This window comes from Mytilus trossulus, chromosome 14 (assembly GCF_036588685.1).
Source record: "Mytilus trossulus isolate FHL-02 chromosome 14, PNRI_Mtr1.1.1.hap1, whole genome shotgun sequence".
In the NCBI taxonomy this organism is placed as follows: Eukaryota; Metazoa; Mollusca; class Bivalvia; order Mytilida; family Mytilidae; genus Mytilus; species Mytilus trossulus.
The window spans coordinates 44,495,176-44,516,917 of record NC_086386.1 but is presented as its reverse complement, the minus strand read 5'-3'; the positions used below and the strand labels follow the sequence as shown (position 1 = coordinate 44,516,917).

Genomic DNA, 21,742 nt, shown 5'->3' with positions numbered 1-21,742 from the left:
CTTAAGCAACATTTAAACTCATAAGTACAAAATAAACTGACAACAACTGGGATGAAAAAAGAAAAGAACCAACAGAACATAAAACACAAAGCATAAAAAAACATAAAAACCCTACTAAAAATTGAGGCAGCATACAAACACATAAAGAATTTGACTGAGCAACACTAACCCTACCAAAAATTGTGGTGATCCTGGTTGCTCCTGAAGGGTAAGCATATCTTGCTCCACATGTGGCATCCTATGTGTTGTTCATTTAAGGATTAAGCAGGTGATAAATATAGTGTGGTAGGTCACATTCAGGGAAAAGCAATGGGATAGTAGTAACAACAGTTGGAACATATATGTCATCATCTGTTAATTTTTTTTTTCTGTATTGACCTCGAGACAGACTTTAACTGTCATTATCTAAATTTCTGTTATATGCAAATTATTTTGATAAATTAAACCATAAATGTCATTGGGTGTTTGTGCACTTCATAGTATTTATAACATAGAATCCGAGCAATCTACATCGCATGATGAATTATACTTCATATTTCAAACATTTGGTAAACAGTAACTAAAAATAATAACTTTTATTGATGTAACCAGTGTAAAAACGTTTTTTTTTATCATATGCAAATCAATGTTAAACTCAGCCTGCACATATATATTCATATTTTTGAATTTTAAATTGAATCCCTTTGATGAAACATTGAACACTTTGACCATTTATTTTTCTATAAATCCATTAATTTTCTTTAAAAAAACGAAAAATGACGAAATTAAAATTGAGCGAAATCAAATCATTTTGTTACAGTCACAAGTTTGTGAGAAACAAAGGTTTTAACTTCTTCAATGAAAGTTGAATTCATAAGATTTTGGCTAGTTTGTTTAGGTCCCTTTTGAAAACCTACCGTAGATACTCGCTTATAGGTCGGAAGTTTGGGAGTAAAATTCAGAACCCAGAGAGGGGTACCGACTTATAAGCGAGATCTAGAGACCAGAGGAAAAATCCAAGCTCGAGAAAAGTGGTCAGGAGTGAATTTCCTTGTCAAAACTACGTTTGTGATTACCAAACCTACATAAATCCCTAAATTGAAAGTTTTTGGCGAAAATAAATGACTACAATACTGTCTTTGTGTTTTATTTGTTCTCTGTTAACCTTTTTCTGACAATTTGTGTTGAATTGCCGACTATTTCCGGTTTGTGTATTGATTTTCATGGTCAAATGGTTTGTGCATAAACCCAAAAGAAAGAACCAAGAACCAAAAATGTAAACGAGATTACAATGTACCAACTATGTAAAAGGATGTATTCAGTGGAGTTATTGTGTCATTGTTGTGATATAATGATATCAATTCAATACTTATAAATCATACAATAATAAAAAAATAATTTTGATAGTCATTCCTAAGATCAAAATATTATTCATTAAAATGTTTCAGGTAAACACAAAGATTACAAATTTAATTGGCAAGCCAATATAATCCATTGATAACCCCTAATTAAGAGACAAAGAGTTGTATTCACTAAAGGTGTGAAAAATATCAGTGATAGGTGAACAGATGACACTAATGAGTTGGGAGTTATTTCAATATAAAGTTGATTAGCTTCACTTAATTTTTTTAATCTTTTAATCATCACAATATAAAAAGAATTATGAAGTCTACATGCTTTTTTAACATATTGCATATAAGAATATTCACTAAGCAAAGATCAACAGCATGCCATTATACATCATCAATAATGTGATTACATCATCAATAACGCGATTACATCATCAATAATGTGATTACATCATCAATAACATGATTACATCATCAATAACATGATTACATCATCAATAATGTGATTACATCATCAATAACATGATTACATCATCAATAACGTGATTACATCATCAATAACGTGATTACATCATCAATAACGTGATTACATCATCAATAACATGATTACATCATCAATAACGTGATTACTTCATCAATAACGTGATTACATCATCAATAACATGATTACATTTTTAATGTAATGACACTTTCAGTCTCTTGAATTTATTACCATTTTAAAATGAATTTTAAACTCTCTTATATTTTGCACTGCACAAGTATTCATAAAAGTAAGTTGTACAATGTTTAAAAGTATATTTCTTTAGTGTTATTTTCAACTGTAAATATTGTTAATTTGTGAAATTCATTAACTTTCCTTTGGTCTATTTTTACGTAAATCAGTTACAAACAAATATGTCAATATAAAGGACACCCGTGGTACACTTGCAATTACACCTTTCTATAATCAGTGAACAGCTAAATATGGGTTAAACCCTAAATTTATGCATATATATATTATTAATCAGTTCACTCAATAATTGTATTAATGAAGATGTGTATTTCAAAAGTTTCATATTGGTAAAAAATAACAAAATGATACTGAACTCCAAGGAAAATTCAAATCAGAAAGTCTATAATCAAATGGCAAAATCAAATTAAAGCTTAAACACATCAAACAAATGGATAACAACTGTCATATTTATTTTACAGGCGTTTTCTTATATGAACACAAAATAACTTTAACCAGAACTTTAACCTGATACAGTAATGACAGACAAACTGACAGATGGACAGACACAAAGACTGGAAAACAGCATGTCCCTTAAGAAAGCGGCCCATAAAAAAGTATAATTCTAACATGATGTGCTTCTTTCACTTTGTAAACAACCCTCTGATAAAATTCTCGATATATCTATACTTTGCACAGACTTAGAGATATACAGTATAATGGCTGTTACATTCCCATGTAAATCTTTATGACGCATTGGAACCCATTTGCAGACCCTTTGGTAATTTTATTGTTTTAAAAAGTGCTGTTAAAAAAAGACAAAATAACTGTTATTCTTATTCGGATGCATAATAGCTCAGAGAAATCAACAAAATAAAGATAAAATAAAATTCCGCGAAAGTCTATTCATTTTTTTGGTGCATTTAAGTCATTTAAAAACATGACGTCATACAAATGAAATAGCTAGAGTTGAAAGTTTTCTGTTACGTGAACCATCGAAATTAGTATGATATTGTATTAAAACTGATTTTGAGGTAGGTTTTGTTTTGTTTTCTATTCTATTGCATTATTTGCATGCTAACTAATTTCAGCAAGTCAACATGGCGGCTCCTTAGTTATGAAATGTCAACTTTGGATTGGACGGAAGCTAACGAGCAAATCATATAAATTAAAAATTGCAAATGTTGGGTTTGAGAATTAGAAGAATTAAATTATTTTTTTCTAGCAGTTATTCATTAAATAACCCATGCAAGCTACGGATTTATTATGATATTTAAGCTTTATCTAACAGGGAGTAAAAAAGATTAGCCATACACACACCAAACCAACCCCTGCTTTAGTATTTTAATGACCGTATTTGTCCTATTAGAATTGAAATAATTCTAGAAGCCATAGACTGTTGGAAATTTACACATGGCATGGACTGTGATATTCGTTAATTTTATCCTTCGCTAACCCTCAGGATGAAATTTGAATATCACAGCCCAGGCCATGTGTAAATTTCCAACAATCTATGGCTTCCATGAATTATTTCATAAATATAATATTTGTTTATCAAAAGTCATTAATTTAAAAAAAAAATAATCATGATTTATTTCCACCAATGACCATAAGGACAGTTTCGTCTTTATCTTTTTACTAGTGATTGAGCTTATAAATTTAAACAATTTCTTTTTTGTAACTCAGATGATTGTAATTTCTTATCAATATTCAAAACTCATTACAAAATAAATTCAAAATAGCAAACAGTATGCTGAGATACTTGTATAAGTACATATTTTATAAAAAAAAATAGATATCAACTCTCTTTAATAAATTTTGTCAGAAGCAAGTCGGCACCAGTTCCAGGAGTTATCTCCCCTTTCATAACTTCATCTTCAACATTTTTAATTAAGTTCTGCACAGCAGGATGAGTTTTAAACATGTCCATTATATTATTTTGAATGAAAGACCACATCCATATTTTCTTCTGTAACTGCCTCTTTCTTTGTAACTCATTTGATTCCATCATCACAGTTTGAAAACTTTCCATTAATTCCCATAACTCGGGTATACCCTCTTTATTGACAGATGATATTCTTGTAACCTGTAAAATAAAAATCAGAGATAAACAAAAGTGGATGAAGATTTTACTTATCTAGACTAAGGGAGACAAATCTAATAACTCTACAATATATACACATCATTATAAAAGGCTTATAAATAGAAATATTTTTGTGAATTAGCCACGTAGATCTTATATTATTCTACATATTCTAGAAAAAAACGTGTTGCTGGCTTAAATTTAGGAACCCATAGTGCTTTTAAAACAGATTTTCCAAATTGCCAGAGTTCTACTACAAAATATTTGTTCGATAATGTAACTTATATTGTATTATTCCATATACTGTGGATTCATCATTATTTGTAGAGTACCAATTTTTAATGCCCCACCTACGATAGTAGAGAGGCATTATGTTTTCTAGTCTGTGTGTCCTTCCGTCTGTTTGTCCATCCGTTCGTTTCTTTGTTCGATAGTAGAGGGGTATTATGTTTTCTGGTCTGTGCGTCCTTCGATCTGTTTGTCCGTTTGTCCGTCTGTTCGTTCGTTTGTTGGTTTGTCCCACTTCAAGTTAAAGTTTTTGATGAAGCTGAAGTCAAATCATCTTGAAACTTAGTACACATGTTCACAGTGTAGATACTATTCTGTACGCTACCCGGAAGTCGCGATTTTCAAAGCGAGGATTTCAAACTGGCTAACAGAAAGGTTTTGTTTTGGTGCTTTTTCTCATCATTTGTTTACTCCTATATCTATAAAGTGCTTTGCACATCTTAAATGTATGTATAGCATCATAGATATGAGTAACTGTAACAAAAACATGCAGTAGAATATAAAATATACGTATGCATCACACCAACTTCATAGCAAAAAGTGAAATCGATTGACAATTTTGTTCTCGTAGTACAAAGCAAATAATCTTTTATTGTAAATATTTGCATCAGTTTACAGTTAACTATATACTGTTTCAATATTCCTACCGTATTTTAGTAGAATGTTCGTATTTCAAATAAAAAATATGCTTTCCTTGAGGATCCCAAAATAAATTACTGTACGATCAGTCCAAAACTGACTGTATTCTAGAAGCGATTTCAGATTTTTTGTCTGTATGACCAGTCGTGATTTTGAAGAAAAAACCCAACAACAAATGGAAGTTTTTAACGACCTTGACTGAAAAACAACGGCAATTTGAAGGTATATACGTGTCTATGTGATATTATGATTGTGTCCATGGAACTATAACGTGTAATTTCTTTCATCAGACAATATAAATATATTTCTGATGATTTTTGTAGACGGCAAAATAATTATATTTTTGTTCCGTCAGTGTTACTTAAAATCAAATGCCTAAAAGGCAATACATGATTCGCTTGTGGACTTTGTAGTAGTGTGTCGTTGCAGTTATCTGTTTAACTATTACATTTTCAAAGACTATTTACACCGTCTGCCGTTGACAAATTGGTGATAACATACATCAAGCCTGTCTCTTTTAAAATGACAAAAAAATAGATGCACAGGGGCATCATTTAATAACAAATATGAGGAGTCTTATACTTAATGTAGTAAGTCGAGTACACCCTATCTAAGCTTAAACATGTTTGATAAGATTTCAGGATGTGAATTTAAAATATATTTGTGTTATTAAGAAAAATGCAATCTTCTAATGTATCGTAAATAACTTTGAAATCACCACTAGAATACAGTGAAATCAAGACTGATCATACAGTTTCAAAATATACAAGCGAGACTGATCGTACAGCGAGAAATTCAAACAAGTGTAGTTTTCTTATTTCTGGCTTCAAAGATCTGGCTGAAATTTTACCACCACTTAAAATATACTTTATTCAGTAAATTAAGTCTGGTTTTTACGTTAATTTGTACAGTAAGGGTGCAAAAAGATTGTTTTCAGGTTCACCGACTGATTTACCGTAGTGATGCACTTGAAAATCTCGTGATTAAGGCAAAGATACGAATAACGAATGTGCTAAATTTAATAATAAACCATTTGTGAATATCGATGTCAGCTGAATTAATCATTAAACAATGTACAGATGAACATCTTACCGTTTAATATAGTATATCCAACAAATTTAAAATGTGATTCAAAAAGTTCTCGCTTCTAAAATCGTGACTTCCGGATAATGTACAGAATAGTATCTACACTGTGATGTTCCTTATGATATGATCTTTCTTATTTTTAAACAAAATTAGACTTTTGACCCCATTTTCATGGTCCACTGAACATAGAAATTAAAAGTGTGAGTTTCAGGTCAAATTTTTGGTCAAGGTAGTTTTTGATGAAGTTAAAGTCCAATCAACTTGAAACTTAGTACACATGTTCCCTATTGGTTGATCTTTTTAATTTTAAGGCCAAATTAGATTTTTTTCCCAATTTCACGGTCCATTGAACATGGAAAATGATAATGCAAGTGGGGCATCCGTATACTTTGGACACATTCTTGTTATAGATTTTATGGATATAGGTAAGCCATAAATCTAAATGCACAACAAAGTTAAAATTTCTATAGGTTTGAATGTAAACTTGGCAAATATCTGAAATCATTTATCCAAAAAAATACAATTTTTCCTCAATCCATGAAATCTAGTTTCCAAGAAAGTAAAGAGAAAATGAATCTACAGTAAGTTATTTGTATTATGATCAAAAACTTATCAGGCTAATGATTTTTTTTTAAATTTCATGTGCCATGTTGATGTAAAAAATATAATGATGTCTTAAACAGAAATTTATTACAGCAAGATTTAGTATTCAATGAAAGGTTCCTTCCAATGCATTCATTTTGTAATTTAGCCTGTACATAACCACTGATTTTTTTTTATCTGTCTTAGAATAAAAAATTTCACCCCTAGCCAAGACAGAACCAAACAGGAAGGTGTCCATAGTACATGGATGCCCAACTTGCACTATCATTTTCTATGTTCAGTGGACCAGAAAATTTGAGTCAAAGCTTAAACTGGAATTAAAATTAGAAATATCATAGGGAACATGTATACTATTTAAGTTTTAAGCTGATTGGATTTCAACTTCATCAAAAATTAACTTGACCAAAAACTTTAACTTGAAACAAGACAGACAGACTGACAAACGACAAACACACAGACCAAAAACATAATGCACCTTAGTGGCCATAAAAATATGATGATGATGAAAAAAGAAATGTTAACCTCTGGTTTCCAGAACTTTGATCTCCGTCTTGAATATTTTAGAGCACTAATATATTCGGCCTGTATTCTTCTTGCTGCAGGTACCAGTTCTCCATCACTTTTATTGATAATAACTAAGTCAGCTACTTCAACAATTCCTTTTTTAATACCTGTAAAAAATTACAATTTTATTGTCTTAAATTTCACAAATGAAGCAATCATAAATTTATTATTTTTCAGGGCTAAATAAATGAATTGGATAATCTAGGGTCAATTTTTATTCGTTTCAGTGTTTTAATGTTTTTGAATTGGTTTTAGTAAAAAAAAAATATACAAAACAATGAACAGTCTTATATTTGTTTGAATTCTGTTACTTTACAGGGAAAATAGACACAAGAGTGCACACACTGAAATGTCTCGCCTTCTTTACTAATCATTGATATTATGTTGATAGTCCTAATAATATAGCTTTATTACAACTGTCACATAAACTTAACATAAACCAAGAAAACTACCCATTGACCTGTGAACCATGAAAATGAGGTGAAGGTCAGATGAACCATGCCAGGTAGGCATGTACAGCTAACAATTCTTCCATACAACAAATAAAATTGACTTATTGCTTATAGTTTAAGAAAAACAGACCAAAACACAAAAGCTTAACACTGAGCAATGAACCGTAAAAAATGAGGTCCAGGTCAAGTGAAAACGTCTGACGGGCAAGTGGACCTTGCAAGGTACACACATACCAAATATAGTTATCCTATTACTTATAATAAGAGAGAATTTAACATTACAAAAAATCTTAACTTTTTTTTCATGTAGTCACTGAACCATGAAAATGAGGTCAAGGACATTGGACATGTGACTGACGGAAACTTCGTAACATGAGGCATCCATATACAAAGTACAATGTATGAAGCATCCAGGTCTCCCACCTTCTAAAATATAAAGCTTTTAAGAAGTGAGCTTACACCGCTGCCGCTGTAGCCGCCGCTGGATCACTATCCCTATGTCGAGCTTTCTGCGACAAAAGTCGCAGGCTCAATAAAAATGATTGCTTTTTTCTTGAAAAGAGACAATCATAGGCTGAAGTGTCTTGTTTTATTTTTAGTCTTCCAGTATAGAAGAAAAATAATTTAATCAGCATAAAGTATGATGGAGACTTATTGATGTCAAGATCAGCTTTATAACAGAGGATAATCAGTTATAAGAAAAATTGAGAAATTTCTAAACGACAGTGGCTGTAATGGCCTTAGTTTATATCTTACCTTGAAGTTCATCTCCCCCAGCTGGAGGCATCAAAAGACAGAACAGATCTACCATATCAGCTACAGCATACTCAGACTGACCAACACCTTTAAGTAGAAACATTTCTTTTCACTTTAAGTTTTTTTTGTTATGAAAATATGCGACTGCAATAAAACCTAGTAGTAGTTGTTTTGTAATATGTCTGTATTTAGTGAAATTTGTAATCTAAAGTTATCAATTATGAATACGTTTGTCGTCAAGAAAATATCATGTGTTTGCAAGATTAATTTTTCAATGAAATGTATGAGTTGTACATAGTCTTAGCTGCGAAGACGTAGTTCTTAAGGTCCTTTTGATGATTTTTGATATATATATGCGGACCATTGCAAAAAAAATATCAAAGGACAATAGAGCTAAATTTTCACAGCTAACATAGTCTATGAAAAATAAATTTATTTTTAGTTTTAAGATTTGATAAAGATCTAGTTTTACAATGAAAATTAAAAGACTGTATTTTTTACCAATGGTTTCAATCAAGATGATATTATATCCTGCTGCCTCACACAATAGAATGGCTTCATTGGTTGTCCTGGTAACACCACCTAATGTACCCCTAGAAGGTGAAGGTCGTATAAAGGCATTCCAATCTCTAGACAGTTCAAACATTCTAGTCTTGTCTCCCAACAAGGAACCTGCAAGAAATAAATACAATGATAATTTGTGTGTAGGCCTTGAATTCAAACTACAAAAAATTTACATGAGATAAATTTAAGAATTTTTTTATCTGATTTTATGTGTTCTTTTTTATTCATATATATAATAACCGGTTTTGCAGGAATTCAATATGTAATATTTCATAAATATAAGAGGTAAATGTATTAATTTTTTTCCATATTTTAGTCCAAATTCAACCAGTCAATGTTGTGTGTGCAAATATTGCAAAATGTTATCAAAATCTGTGACAAAGCCCCCTGTACCTTAATTTATGTAAGGGGAGTGAGGGTCTTTTGTCTGTTAGTGTGATTTTATTTTATCTTGGGTTTTTTGAAGTAAGAGTACCCATTGAGATTGATTTTTTTTCTGTTATCCTTATATTTTCTAATTGAATGCTGTGTTTGACTGTATTACATACGTAACCTCCAGTAGTTGCTGATGATGGATCTACAGCTAACACAGCCACTTTGTTATCTCTAGCGGTCAGGAATTTACCAAATGTCTCAATAAATGTACTTTTACCAGCTCCTGGTGGTCCGGATAAACCTTGTAAAAATAAACAATACAAAACATGAAGCTTAATTTCACAATTGAAGACATAGGAAACAAGAATCATATATTCATGTTAACTATTTCAATTCACAGAAAACTCTGAAGAGATCAACATATGTTGTAAGTGTGGTGCAAAGAGAGTAACTGACAATTAACATTCTGTATATAGAAAAGAAGATGTGGTATGAATGTCAATGAGACAACTTTCCACAAAAGACCAAAATGACACAATCATTAACAACTATAGGTCACCGTACGGCCTTCAACAATTAGCAAAGCCCATACCTATGTACTGTAATCTAATTATGTTTTTGTTTATGTAAGCTTATATCTTTTGTGTTTAGTCCTTTATATCATCCTTTATAAAAATAAGACATGGTATGATCATGATGATAGCCCAAGACACTTTTAATTCCCAGTGAACAAACAATGTTAAAAACAACTATAGTTTACCTTTCAGCTTTCAAAAGTAAGCAGATTTCTTCTTCCATTTTTTGAAATTTGTTGATCAATGTACAATGATGTAACTTTTTATATATATTTACACATTTTAGGCATATTCACGACCAATTCAATTTTCATTATTTTTTACTTGAAGTGATGAATAATACTATCACTAAAATAATTAGTAGGTTCACAGTATGTTGGTGCTTCTCCCCTTATCTTCCTTTATCATGTTTATTCACAAAATAGTGTTGAAACAAAATATTTGACATGGTTCAATTTTGGTTATTTCTATAGATATATACAAGACACATTAGAGTTTTGGCATTCGGTACTCCTTGAAGGAATTCAAAATGTAAAGAATGGTTAGAGGGCGATTGGTTACCAAGTGGTGTTAATATGACCGGACCGGATTGCATGTCAATAAGTGGGGGAACTAGCTGACATTCTGCGACCCAGTTCCTATCATATTATTTTGTAGGGGAACTAACTCTGAATAGTGATGGTAGAGCATAGGTATCTCATTGTCTGGTTTTCTTCATATAACGCACAAGAAGTCAATAAAACACTAAGTTCAATGATGGTATATTAATTATTCTCGAATAGATAAAGCATTCTTATTTTACAACACAAGAAATACATGTATAAGAATATGCAACATTGCTGCCGATATCCAGGCAGGCCGGGATAGACTGACACCTATCATAACAAGAAATTCGCTATTGATTTCATAGCGGCTTAATAACTTTAAATACTAAGTTCTGAATGTCCTAGCAAGTAACAAACAAAAGAATGTATGATTTATGAGTTATCGACAAAATGTATAATACACAAATAAAGTTGCAGATGTCGCTTGACCGTTGTCCGAACTTTTAAGATGCTCTTTATAACTTTACTAGACATATATATAATTTGGTAACTGCTGCAGTCTCATTGTCCAGACAAGATCAATAGTTTATAAAAGTGCTTATTTGACATTGGTTGAAGTATCCTACGCTTGAAATGTATATAGAACATTTAAACAATAATTTTATGTAAAATAGTTTACAAAGTAGAACCCGCATACATTAACTAATAAACCATATGAAATAAAATAAACTACATTTTTCTATTACAATACAAAACTATTCAAAAATATTGCTAAGGAAAAATACCTCATTTTTCCTTGGTGATATACTCTCCCTTCTTCCACAAAAGATTTTTTTTTCTTATAGAAAGAAGAAATAACAATAAAAAAAAATCTTTTCAATCATGTGCATAATATATATACTACATGGTAACACACATTATTTAAATTAACATTATTTCATTACAGCAAATTATTCTACAATAATTGAAATATCCTCATTGAAAGTAAACACATCCTGAATTATGTACATGAATATCATTATTAACGTCATTGAACAAAAAATGTTGTCATTCGAACACAGTCTTTTGGTTTTGCTTCTATTGATATTAATCCTTTGACATAAATCTCATTATTAACGAAATGAATAGTTATTTTAACACAGTCTTATGATTTGAATCTTTTGATACAAATCGTTTGATAATAGTCTATTGGTCTGAAATATTCTGGAACACATCTGTTCTGTTGCACGAACACGACAAATCTTCTGGACACAAAACAAACCTTCCTCTCAGAAGAGAGTGGTACCCGAAGGATGTTTTATCGGCATAAACCAGTTGCCTGGTTTGAAGTCTCAATCCACATGAAACTTCTAAATCCCATTTCTGCATGGCGATTCATACCTTATATATGGTTTTCCTGACCTTCGAAGTTTCAATCCGCATGAAACTGAAGAAATTTACATATGACAGATGTAAACTGTGAATTCCATATCCACATGGAGATTCACCTGATCCACTGATGTTTTACATCAACGAATGTAAAACTTTGAAATCCATATCCACATGGAAGTTTAAAAAAAAAACACACAATGAAATGTTACATATTCCGAAATGTAACATGAAATCCATAACCTAATGGATTTTTCCTTTATATAATATTTGACAAGCATGAGGAACCGACACTAGAATGAGGCTGAATATATCTCTTTTTCCCACGAGCAAAGCACAGAACTTGATTGCTTAACTGCAATTTACTTTGAAAATGTCTTGTATTCTGGTTCTTTTTTGTACTAGAATCCTCTGAAATAGTCTAATTTGATAATCATAAATGTTATTGAAACTTCTTCCATACTACTGAGTATAATGAGACACAGCTTACCAAAATCACCTTGTGACAATTTATTTTGGCCTTAATACATGAAATATTAATATCCTATAAACTTGAAAAACTATTTATTCTTAGCCCTATGAAAAGCGATGAGCAGAGTTTATATTTAATAGAGAAACGTTTAGTATCTACATGTACATAGCATTAATATTATTCTTTAGTTGATCTTTGAATTTATTAAAAACTATAAAGTACAAACCCTTGGGATTAACTAACACATTACTTAAGAAATATAGGGTAAAAATAAATTTTCGGACTTTTATAACTGACTGATTAGATATAAATATTAATATTTCAAAAACCAAAAATAACAATGATGTATCATAATCTTAAGAAATCAATGAAAATGAATTCCCCGAATTTGATAATAATTCAGCATGGAGTCGTCACTTCCATACTAAACTGCCTGTAAGAAGTAAGGTTTGGTTGACGAGACCAACCCTTACTCTACAGTTTAAAAATGTTTCTAAATATTTGTCATCACATTAAACAATCATTGTTATTTTTAATTTATGTCTTATTACTTTATTTTAGTGTTGAATGATAAGAACAACAAAAATTACATTACTATTGGAAAAAAAATTGTATTCCATGGTCTTTGTCTAGGACAAGAGCATGAACAATGCTGAAATAAGTATATAGATCCTTAAAAACTTATACGAGCATGTCTTTTTAAGAACAAAAGCTCGATTAAAGCAGAACCTATAACATACCCAGTTTTGGTAAGGAACTAGTACAGACTTGGATCATTGCCATTAACCCTTGCATAATGTTCAATAAGTTTTAATCTGAACCTGTTAATGCCATGACCAGATGAATATTGAGTGGGTATTGCTCTTCGTGTTGTAGGTGTAAAATGGTGCATAAATTTCATTGTTTCAATATCAAACTGGGATACTGGCACAAAATCATTTGGTTGTACTGGATTTTGAGAGTTTGCACACATATTTTCTTCTTGTTTTAGGACTTTTAAGAACTGCCTAAACACATCAGGTCTTAAATCCTCACTCATAAATAGAGTACTTCTTGGACCTTGACAGACATTACCATTTGAAAACTTTACTAAATATCTGGACTGTTTTTGATCTTTGTCTAATAGAACGCTTACAATGTTTTGATTAGGTACTTGACTGAATTGTTGACTATTTCCCTGGTTTTGAAATGAATTTGGTTTTGTTTTGAGAAATGCCTTATAAGTTTGAATGACTTGAACTGACGGACTTTTAGTTGACTCAAAAAACTTGTGTTTTCCTGGACGTTTCCGCTTTCGTCCTTTTGCATTGTATTGTCTATGGTAATCCTGTTTTAAATTTTCTGGAATACGTGAACCATCTTGCCAACTAGTTCCTGGCTTACCAGTCAATTTTACTTTGTATATAGGTTTACCCTGATAAAGACTATATTCAACAAGTTTTTCAATTTCATTGGACTGAAATGCGGTATGCTGAGGGTTTTGTAATCTGTTTTGATTTTGTGATGCCCCTTGGTTTGCCTTTTGTGAATTTTTGACCTGTGAATTATGTTTGTCTTGAATATTTGTATCATTTTGAACTGAACTTTGAGTCTGAACTTCATTTTGTGTCTGATTATTGTCTTCATTTTGCATGTTTTGTGAATCAATAAGGTCATCATTACGCTCAACATTTGTGGCTTCGTTATCATCTTGCTCTTCTACATCAAGTAGAATGTCTTCACATTCAGGCAGCAGATAATTTGGACGGTCTAGGGGATTATGGTAGTCTTTCAGTCTCTTAGCATGTACTAATGCCTTAACCTCTTTTTGTGTTTCAGTATTCTTAATTTTAAAGGTATTATTTGGGCCTTTGTACAGAATTCGGTAAGGACCTGTCCATCTTTGAACTAATTTGTGATTCTTGCCTTTTGGTGTTCTGCTACAATATAGCCATACTTTTGCCCCAGCAACGAAAGTTGGTTGAACTGCTTTTTTGTCGTGTTGAAAGGTATATTTGTCTTGTTTTTCTTTCTGGTTTTTAGCAGCAACTTCACGGTAGAGTTTTAATCTGTTTACCAATTCATTTACATGTTGTTTAGTTTCCCTTGGCATTGTTTGTTTTGGTATTAAAGACACATCAATAGGCAGCCTCATTGGTTGTCCAAACAGTATTTCAAATGGTGAGAATTGAGTTGACTGTGTTGCAGGTGTGGACCTGTAAGCCATCATGATTGGAGGTATAAAATCTGGCCAATCTGTCTGTTCTTTGTTACAATATGAACGAAGGGATTGAATGATATAAGAATTCATTCTTTCACAGGCTGCATTGGTTTGCGGATGATAGCTACTTGTATAGTGTCTAGTAACATCACATAACTCGCAAAGAGCTTGAACAAGCTTGGACATGAAATTGGCACCTCTGTCAGATATGATACAACGTGGACTTCCCCAGCGGCAAATTATCTCATTGAATAATACTTTAGCAACCACCTTTGCTCCCATTGATTTCAAGGGAAATGCCTCACACCATTTCGAGTAACTGTCAACCACTAGTAGCAAGTATCTGTGTTTGTCAGGTGTTGTTGATAGTTCTAAAAAATCCATATGCATTCTTTCAAACACATTTTCAATTGGCAAAGGAGTAAGGGGTACTGGTCTCTGATGTTTAGAGTTCTTTGATTTCTGGCACTGTTCACATGTTCTTACGTACTTGTCTATGTCGGAATACATATTTGGCCAATATTATTTTAAACGTAAGGATGCATGGTTTCTCTCAACACCTGGATGAGCTGCCATTTTACTATCATGGTAACATAACATCACATCACGTCGTAGGACAGCTGGAACACAAAGTTGTTTTATGAAATTATGGCCTGGAGGAAGTTTTCTTGAATTTTCGGAAACCATATGGTACAAAATGCCTTCAATAATTTCATAATGGTACGCCTTTGCAACAAGAGATCTTGCCTTTTGAACCTCATCTGGAACGAGTCCTTTTAGTTTATAATCAAAAATTGGTTTGAAGTCTGGACAGTTTCTTTGTAGCTGGTACAAGGTTTGACGTGTTGGTAACATCTCATCAGGATCTTTAGGTTGGTCCTCTTCAATAGCTAGAACTTCAGGAATCCGGATGCTGTTTTCCCAGCCAAACTCAAAGGTGACTGCTATATGTTCTTTCCTTTCAGCATGAAGTGAACCAATCTCTGGAAGGTCATCATCAGATTGGTATTCTTTGTCCTGGCTATCTATGGGATAATCTCTTCGTGACAATGCATCAGCATTTTGGTTCTGGTGCCTGGTCTATGAACAATGTTGAAAGTGTACTGCTGTAAAAACAATGACCACCTCCCAAGTCGTCCAGTAGCGTCCTTTGAGTTATTTAGCCATCGCACGGTTATACTATCAGTGTAAACTGTAAACTGATTGTTTGCTATATACGGTTTGAAAGTTTTTATAGCTTCAATTAGAGCTAACCCTTCTTTGTGATTGATATGCCAACGTTTTTCCTGATCTCTTAAACCTCTACCTCCATATGCAATAACTTTTTCTAGTCCTTCATGATGTTTTTGACCTAATACATAACCAATTGCTGAATCTGATGCATCTATTGACAGGAAAAACTCTTTTTCAAAGTCAGGAAATGCAAGGATTGGTGCAGATGTCAGTTTTTTTTTTAATGTATTGAATGCATCATCTTGTTTTGTTGTCCAATCAAATTTTACATCTTTCTTTAATAGTGTTGTAAGAGAGGAACAAATTTTACTGTAGTTTTGAATAAATTTTCTGTAATAGTTGCACATACCAAGAAAGCTACGTAATTGTTTGACTGATTTTGGAATGGGATATTCAGAAACTGCAACTGTTTTAGATTTGTCAACCTGTATGCCATGTTCAGAGATAATGTGTCCTAAATATTTTACTTGTTTTGCCGCAAAATGACATTTTGAGGGTTGTAAAGTTAACTTTGCTTGTTTTAATTTTTGAAATACCAGATTCAAATGTTCAAGATGTTCATCAAAGTTTTTGGAAAACACTAATATGTCATCTATGTATATAAGTGCAACCTTCCAATTTAGTTCTTGTAAGACTTTAGTCATTAACATTTGAAATGTTGCAGGTGCATTTGTTAAACCAAAACACAATCTTTTAAATTGGTATTGACCTTGTGGTGTCATGAATGCTGTTTTGTGTTTTGACTGTTCATCAAGTGGCACCTGATGAAATCCACTAGCAAGATCAAGCGAACTGAAAATTTTAGCTCTTGAATAGCCAACTGTATCAAAAACCTCTTCTATTTTAGGAATTGAGAAAGAAACTTTTTTAGTGACCTCATTCAATTTTCGAAAGTCTAAAACGAATCTGTATGTATTGTTTGTTTTTTTCACTAAGATTACACTGCTATGGTAAGGAGACATTGATTCTTCTATGATGTCATTTTCTTTGAGATTTTTGATTTGTGTCTCCATAACTTCTTGCATTTTTGGTGAATATTGAAACCGTTTAGACCTTACCGGTGCTTCATTTGTCGTTTCAATATTGTGATAATGCAAGTCTGTTTTGCCTAATTCAGACGCATCTTTTGCGAAAACATTCCTATTTGATCCTATTAACTTTAGAAGTTTTTGGTGTTGTTCTTTAGTAATGTTATCGGAATCAATTGTAACATTAAGATTTAATGCCTCTTTAATTGGGTCTTGAAATTGAACATCTGATTTTGATTTGTTATCTAAGGCACAGATTGGTTTTGTGGGTGATTTCCAAACTTTTGAAATTGGTGAATTTGCCTTTATAACAATGTCTTCATTTGTTGGATTTAGCACTCTGTAGTAAACTTTTGCATTTTTAACTACACTGAGACAATTTGAACCTAATATTTGTCTGTTTATCAAATTATCGTGTGGCTCTAACAGCACTGTTGTATTTGTTGGGAATTTATTGATAGTAAGTTGTATATCATTCTCTGTATATGCTTTTAAAGTCAGCGTTTTGTTTGTGTTTGCTATGAAATATCTCTCTAAATTCTTTCCAGACTCCAAGGCAGCAATAGTAAAATCATTATGAAATGAAACACAACCATTTGAAAAATCAATGTTTGCCTTATGAGTAGTCAAAAAATCTTGACCAAGGATTAAGTGAAATCCAACATCTCTTAAAATATAAAAAGAAAAGGGCATAACTAATCCATTGACATCTATGTCCAAATCAATTTTCCCTTGAACATTATGTACAGTATTGCATACTCCACGAATTTCATGTAAATCTGTAGTACTTATGACTGGTAATTCTTTCTTATAAAATGCTCTTCTAAGCAATTGCTCATTAATAACAGAAATTGTAGCACCAGAGTCTACAAGAGCATTAATATAAATATTACCTAATTTAACCCTTATTTTATTACTATTTACAATGGCTGTTTCTACATTAGCCATGAAGTTGTTCTTGAACTCAAAAGACTTTGCCATTTTAATAATATAATATTAGACTTCAGGAGGGATGAAAAATATAAGCCTTATCACTTATCAGACCTAATTATATGTTCAATAAATTAAAACTATTATTATATATAAAAGTGTCACAGGTGATTTAATAGTAGGCTGTACTCACCCTCTGCAGTTACCAAGGAATAAGTAAATAGCTAAATTCCTATACGGTTTCCTGTCCTGGAGGTCTTCTATATTATGGCACTAGTCCTTAAAGTTCAGCAAGCATCTTCTTCACGAGAAACGAAGCCGGGTCCTCGAACCACTCTATGACCGGACCGGATTGCATGTCAATAAGTGGGGGAACTAGCTGACATTCTGCGACCCAGTTCCTATCATATTATTTTGTAGGGGAACTAACTCTGAATAGTGATGGTAGAGCATAGGTATCTCATTGTCTGGTTTTCTTCATATAACGCACAAGAAGTCAATAAAACACTAAGTTCAATGATGGTATATTAATTATTCTCGAATAGATAAAGCATTCTTATTTTACAACACAAGAAATACATGTATAAGAATATGCAACATTGCTGCCGATATCCAGGCAGGCCGGGATAGACTGACACCTATCATAACAAGAAATTCGCTATTGATTTCATAGCGGCTTAATAACTTTAAATACTAAGTTCTGAATGTCCTAGCAAGTAACAAACAAAAGAATGTATGATTTATGAGTTATCGACAAAATGTATAATACACAAATAAAGTTGCAGATGTCGCTTGACCGTTGTCCGAACTTTTAAGATGCTCTTTATAACTTTACTAGACATATATATAATTTGGTAACTGCTGCAGTCTCATTGTCCAGACAAGATCAATAGTTTATAAAAGTGCTTATTTGACATTGGTTGAAGTATCCTACGCTTGAAATGTATATAGAACATTTAAACAATAATTTTATGTAAAATAGTTTACAAAGTAGAACCCGCATACATTAACTAATAAACCATATGAAATAAAATAAACTACATTTTTCTATTACAATACAAAACTATTCAAAAATATTGCTAAGGAAAAATACCTCATTTTTCCTTGGTGATATTAACAACAAGCTCACATGGTACCAAAACATACAGGTCTTTTCTTACTCAGAAAATTTAGTAATTTATAAATCATTCACCTTATAAACTGTCCATAAAAGCTTAAATAGAATGATTATATTTATAATTGATACAAGCGTGTTGTTTCTATTGAAGTAGTGATATAAATTTAGTTCTTCCTATTCTGAAAGACAATTTTTTTCTTACTCAGAAAATTTAGTAATTTTTAAATCATTTACTGTATAAACTGTCCTTAAAAGCTAAAATAGAATGATTAAATTTATAATTGATACAAGCGTGTTGTTTCTATTGAAGTAGTGTTATAAATTTAGTTCTACCTATTCTGAAAGACAATTTTTTAGGCTGTCCAGATTTCTGTTTTTCTGTACTGTACTGTAGAATACTGTTCAATAATATCTTAGCTTGTTGCTTCTTCTTTGGATGAGAAGACTCTATCAGAGTTATTCCCCTTGCCAAGCTTCCTCTTTCACAATTAATTATTCCATCAAAAAGTTGTTTCAGGGTGTTATCCTTTTCTAACATATCATTAGTCATGTTAGTGGCACTACTGAAAAATCTTTGAACCTTCCAACTATCTATATTGTGCCTCCTTGGTCTTTTATGCAAATTGCTATGAATTTCTTGCAGTTTTGAATAAGACAGCAAACTTAATTGTCTGTGAATTGTTTTTGAGAGACTTATGTTTTGTATAGTATTCCAAGGAAACCTTTGAAACCTAACAAATTTGGCCATTTCAGTTCTTGTTTGTACTGCTTGTTGCTATAACTTCATGGTCACTGGAATTGAAATAATATAAACAGAAATTTAATAAAAAAAACAAAAAAATATTGAATCCTGCTAAAAGTTAGAAAAAAAATATCATAGTTATTTGACAGAGATCATAAACTAGAGGCTCTCAAGAGCCTGCATCGCTCACCTGACTTTTCTTGGGTTTATGAAATTATATAAAACAAGATAAAATTTGGCTACAAAGTAACAACATTTGGCCAGCAGGCCTGAGAACACAGTTATTTTGTAGTGCATTTCTTTTAGACAATAAATTCAAATTAAAAAAAATTCTCAAATTTTTTTTTACAGTGCAGTGTACTATCAGTGAGACAAATAATTTTCCATAAGGGTTCTATGTTAAACTAAGTCCCCCGTTGGCGGCCATCTTGGATGATGGATTGGATACAGAGTAACAAAACCTGGTCGGAACATTCATGATTATTTGGTTTCATTTCATTCAGTGGTTCTCTAGAAGAAGTTCAAAATGTAAAAAGTTAATGACGACAACCCACGACAACGAAGAAAGGACGGATGCTAAGTGATGTGAACAAGCTCACTTGGCTCTTTAGGCCAGGTGAGCTTAAAATAAGAATACAATGACCATGATGACATAAGATCATGACAAATATTCTTAAAATATCCTGATAAGGGGTCTCATTTGGGGGTCTGATCCCAGATCTTGCATATAGCTTTATAAGAATCCTGAATCCCTCTAAGGACTGTAATAGAAGCACTGTTTGTCATATGTGTCCCTTCGGCACAGTCAGACATTTTGGACACCTCTGACAACCCCTTCCCCCCCCCCCATTTTCAATACTAAATTATAGTTTAAATGAGTTAACCTGTTAATAGTAGTTTAATTTTTTTCTGATAGATAAACCTCAGACACAGTCACTAGACGTTCTGTCAATTATCAATAGTAATAAAAAAGGGGGTTGGCAATGTGAAGAAAGTAGTATATTACTAATACTATTGACATTGAGGTTAATGCCCACAGGCACTCGTTTCTATCCATATGAAGGTCGACTATCCATATAAATAGAACACTGTGGGGATTATGAAATTAGTTTGGTGTTAAAGGAAAATATTCACTGAATCGAATCGATTCATATAAGGTAGGGATTTTTAGCATTAAGTTGAAGGGTAGAAAAAGCGTCCAAAGCGGAGACTGTCGTGACCTAAAAAAAAATCGTTAGCCACTTTCTTCTATTTATATGGATAGTCGACCTTTGTATGGATAGAAACAAGTGCCTGTGTTAATGCCTGATGATTAACGCAAAAGAGAACCTCAGAAAGGAAACTCAGGAGAAAAAAAACATTATCTTTTAAATGGTTAAGATTTTTAAAGCAGCAATTGTGTACCTACAATGAAAATAACAAATTTTGATGAAACCTGACTGACAAAAAAAATAAAAATGATGGGCCTTCTAAGTTGCCGGGGAGAGAAACAACAATCAGTCTGTTGACATTTATATCAGTTCATATTCTTGTATGTTCCTCCATTAATTGTGGAGCACTACTGATAGGGTATAAATAAATTACAGGGGCATTGATGATGAACAATTTATATTTCCTTCATGTCCAGCTTTAAAGTTAATTTGAAATTTTCGTTAATAGAATCAATCAAAAGATAGTAACATGCATGTGTTGCAATTTTTTTTAAATTCTATGCTCTTTTTAACATGCTTAAGAATTGAATTTTAAAACTGTTTGATTTTGCAAGGAGATTAAGTGACCCAAATTTTATGAAACTGTAAATAGCGCAATTTTTTTAATTTTGATAAGCATGCAGCCAAAAATGACGTTTTTTCCACTATTCATGAACATTTAATAAATATAGAGTTATATTGGAATAAAGATTGCATAATTTTCAATGATACTTATAGAACACAGAAATTACCGATTATTTGACAAAAAACAATTTGTGTTTATCTTTTAAAACAAAAAAGTTATGTCTTTCTTTCGAAAATGAAAATACGGACACAAATCTGAATTTTGACGGCAAATATACAAAATTTCGACCTCATTTTACTCAAAAAGTAG

At 31.9% G+C, this 21,742-nt stretch overlaps 1 protein-coding gene across 2 annotated transcripts; it reads right to left on the bottom strand.

Annotated features, from left to right (window-relative positions):
• Nucleotides 1–1,691: 1,691 nt before the first annotated feature.
• LOC134695743 (methylmalonic aciduria type A protein, mitochondrial-like) lies at nucleotides 1,692–21,173 on the bottom strand. 2 transcript variants are annotated; one of them, XM_063557144.1, is made up of 7 exons: nucleotides 21,066–21,173; nucleotides 19,249–19,707; nucleotides 9,626–9,748; nucleotides 9,010–9,180; nucleotides 8,509–8,595; nucleotides 7,259–7,407; nucleotides 1,692–4,123 (listed from the first exon to the last, which is right to left on the bottom strand). In XM_063557144.1, the coding sequence occupies exons 2-7, from the start codon at nucleotides 19,661–19,663 to the stop codon at nucleotides 3,836–3,838; spliced, it is 1,233 nt and encodes a 410-aa protein (XP_063413214.1). In that variant the 5' UTR covers nucleotides 19,664–19,707; nucleotides 21,066–21,173; the 3' UTR covers nucleotides 1,692–3,835. The 2 variants fall into 2 exon arrangements, with proteins under 2 accessions (XP_063413214.1, XP_063413216.1); XM_063557146.1 differs by having other exon boundaries at nucleotides 21,062–21,134.
• Nucleotides 21,174–21,742: the final 569 nt, after the last annotated feature.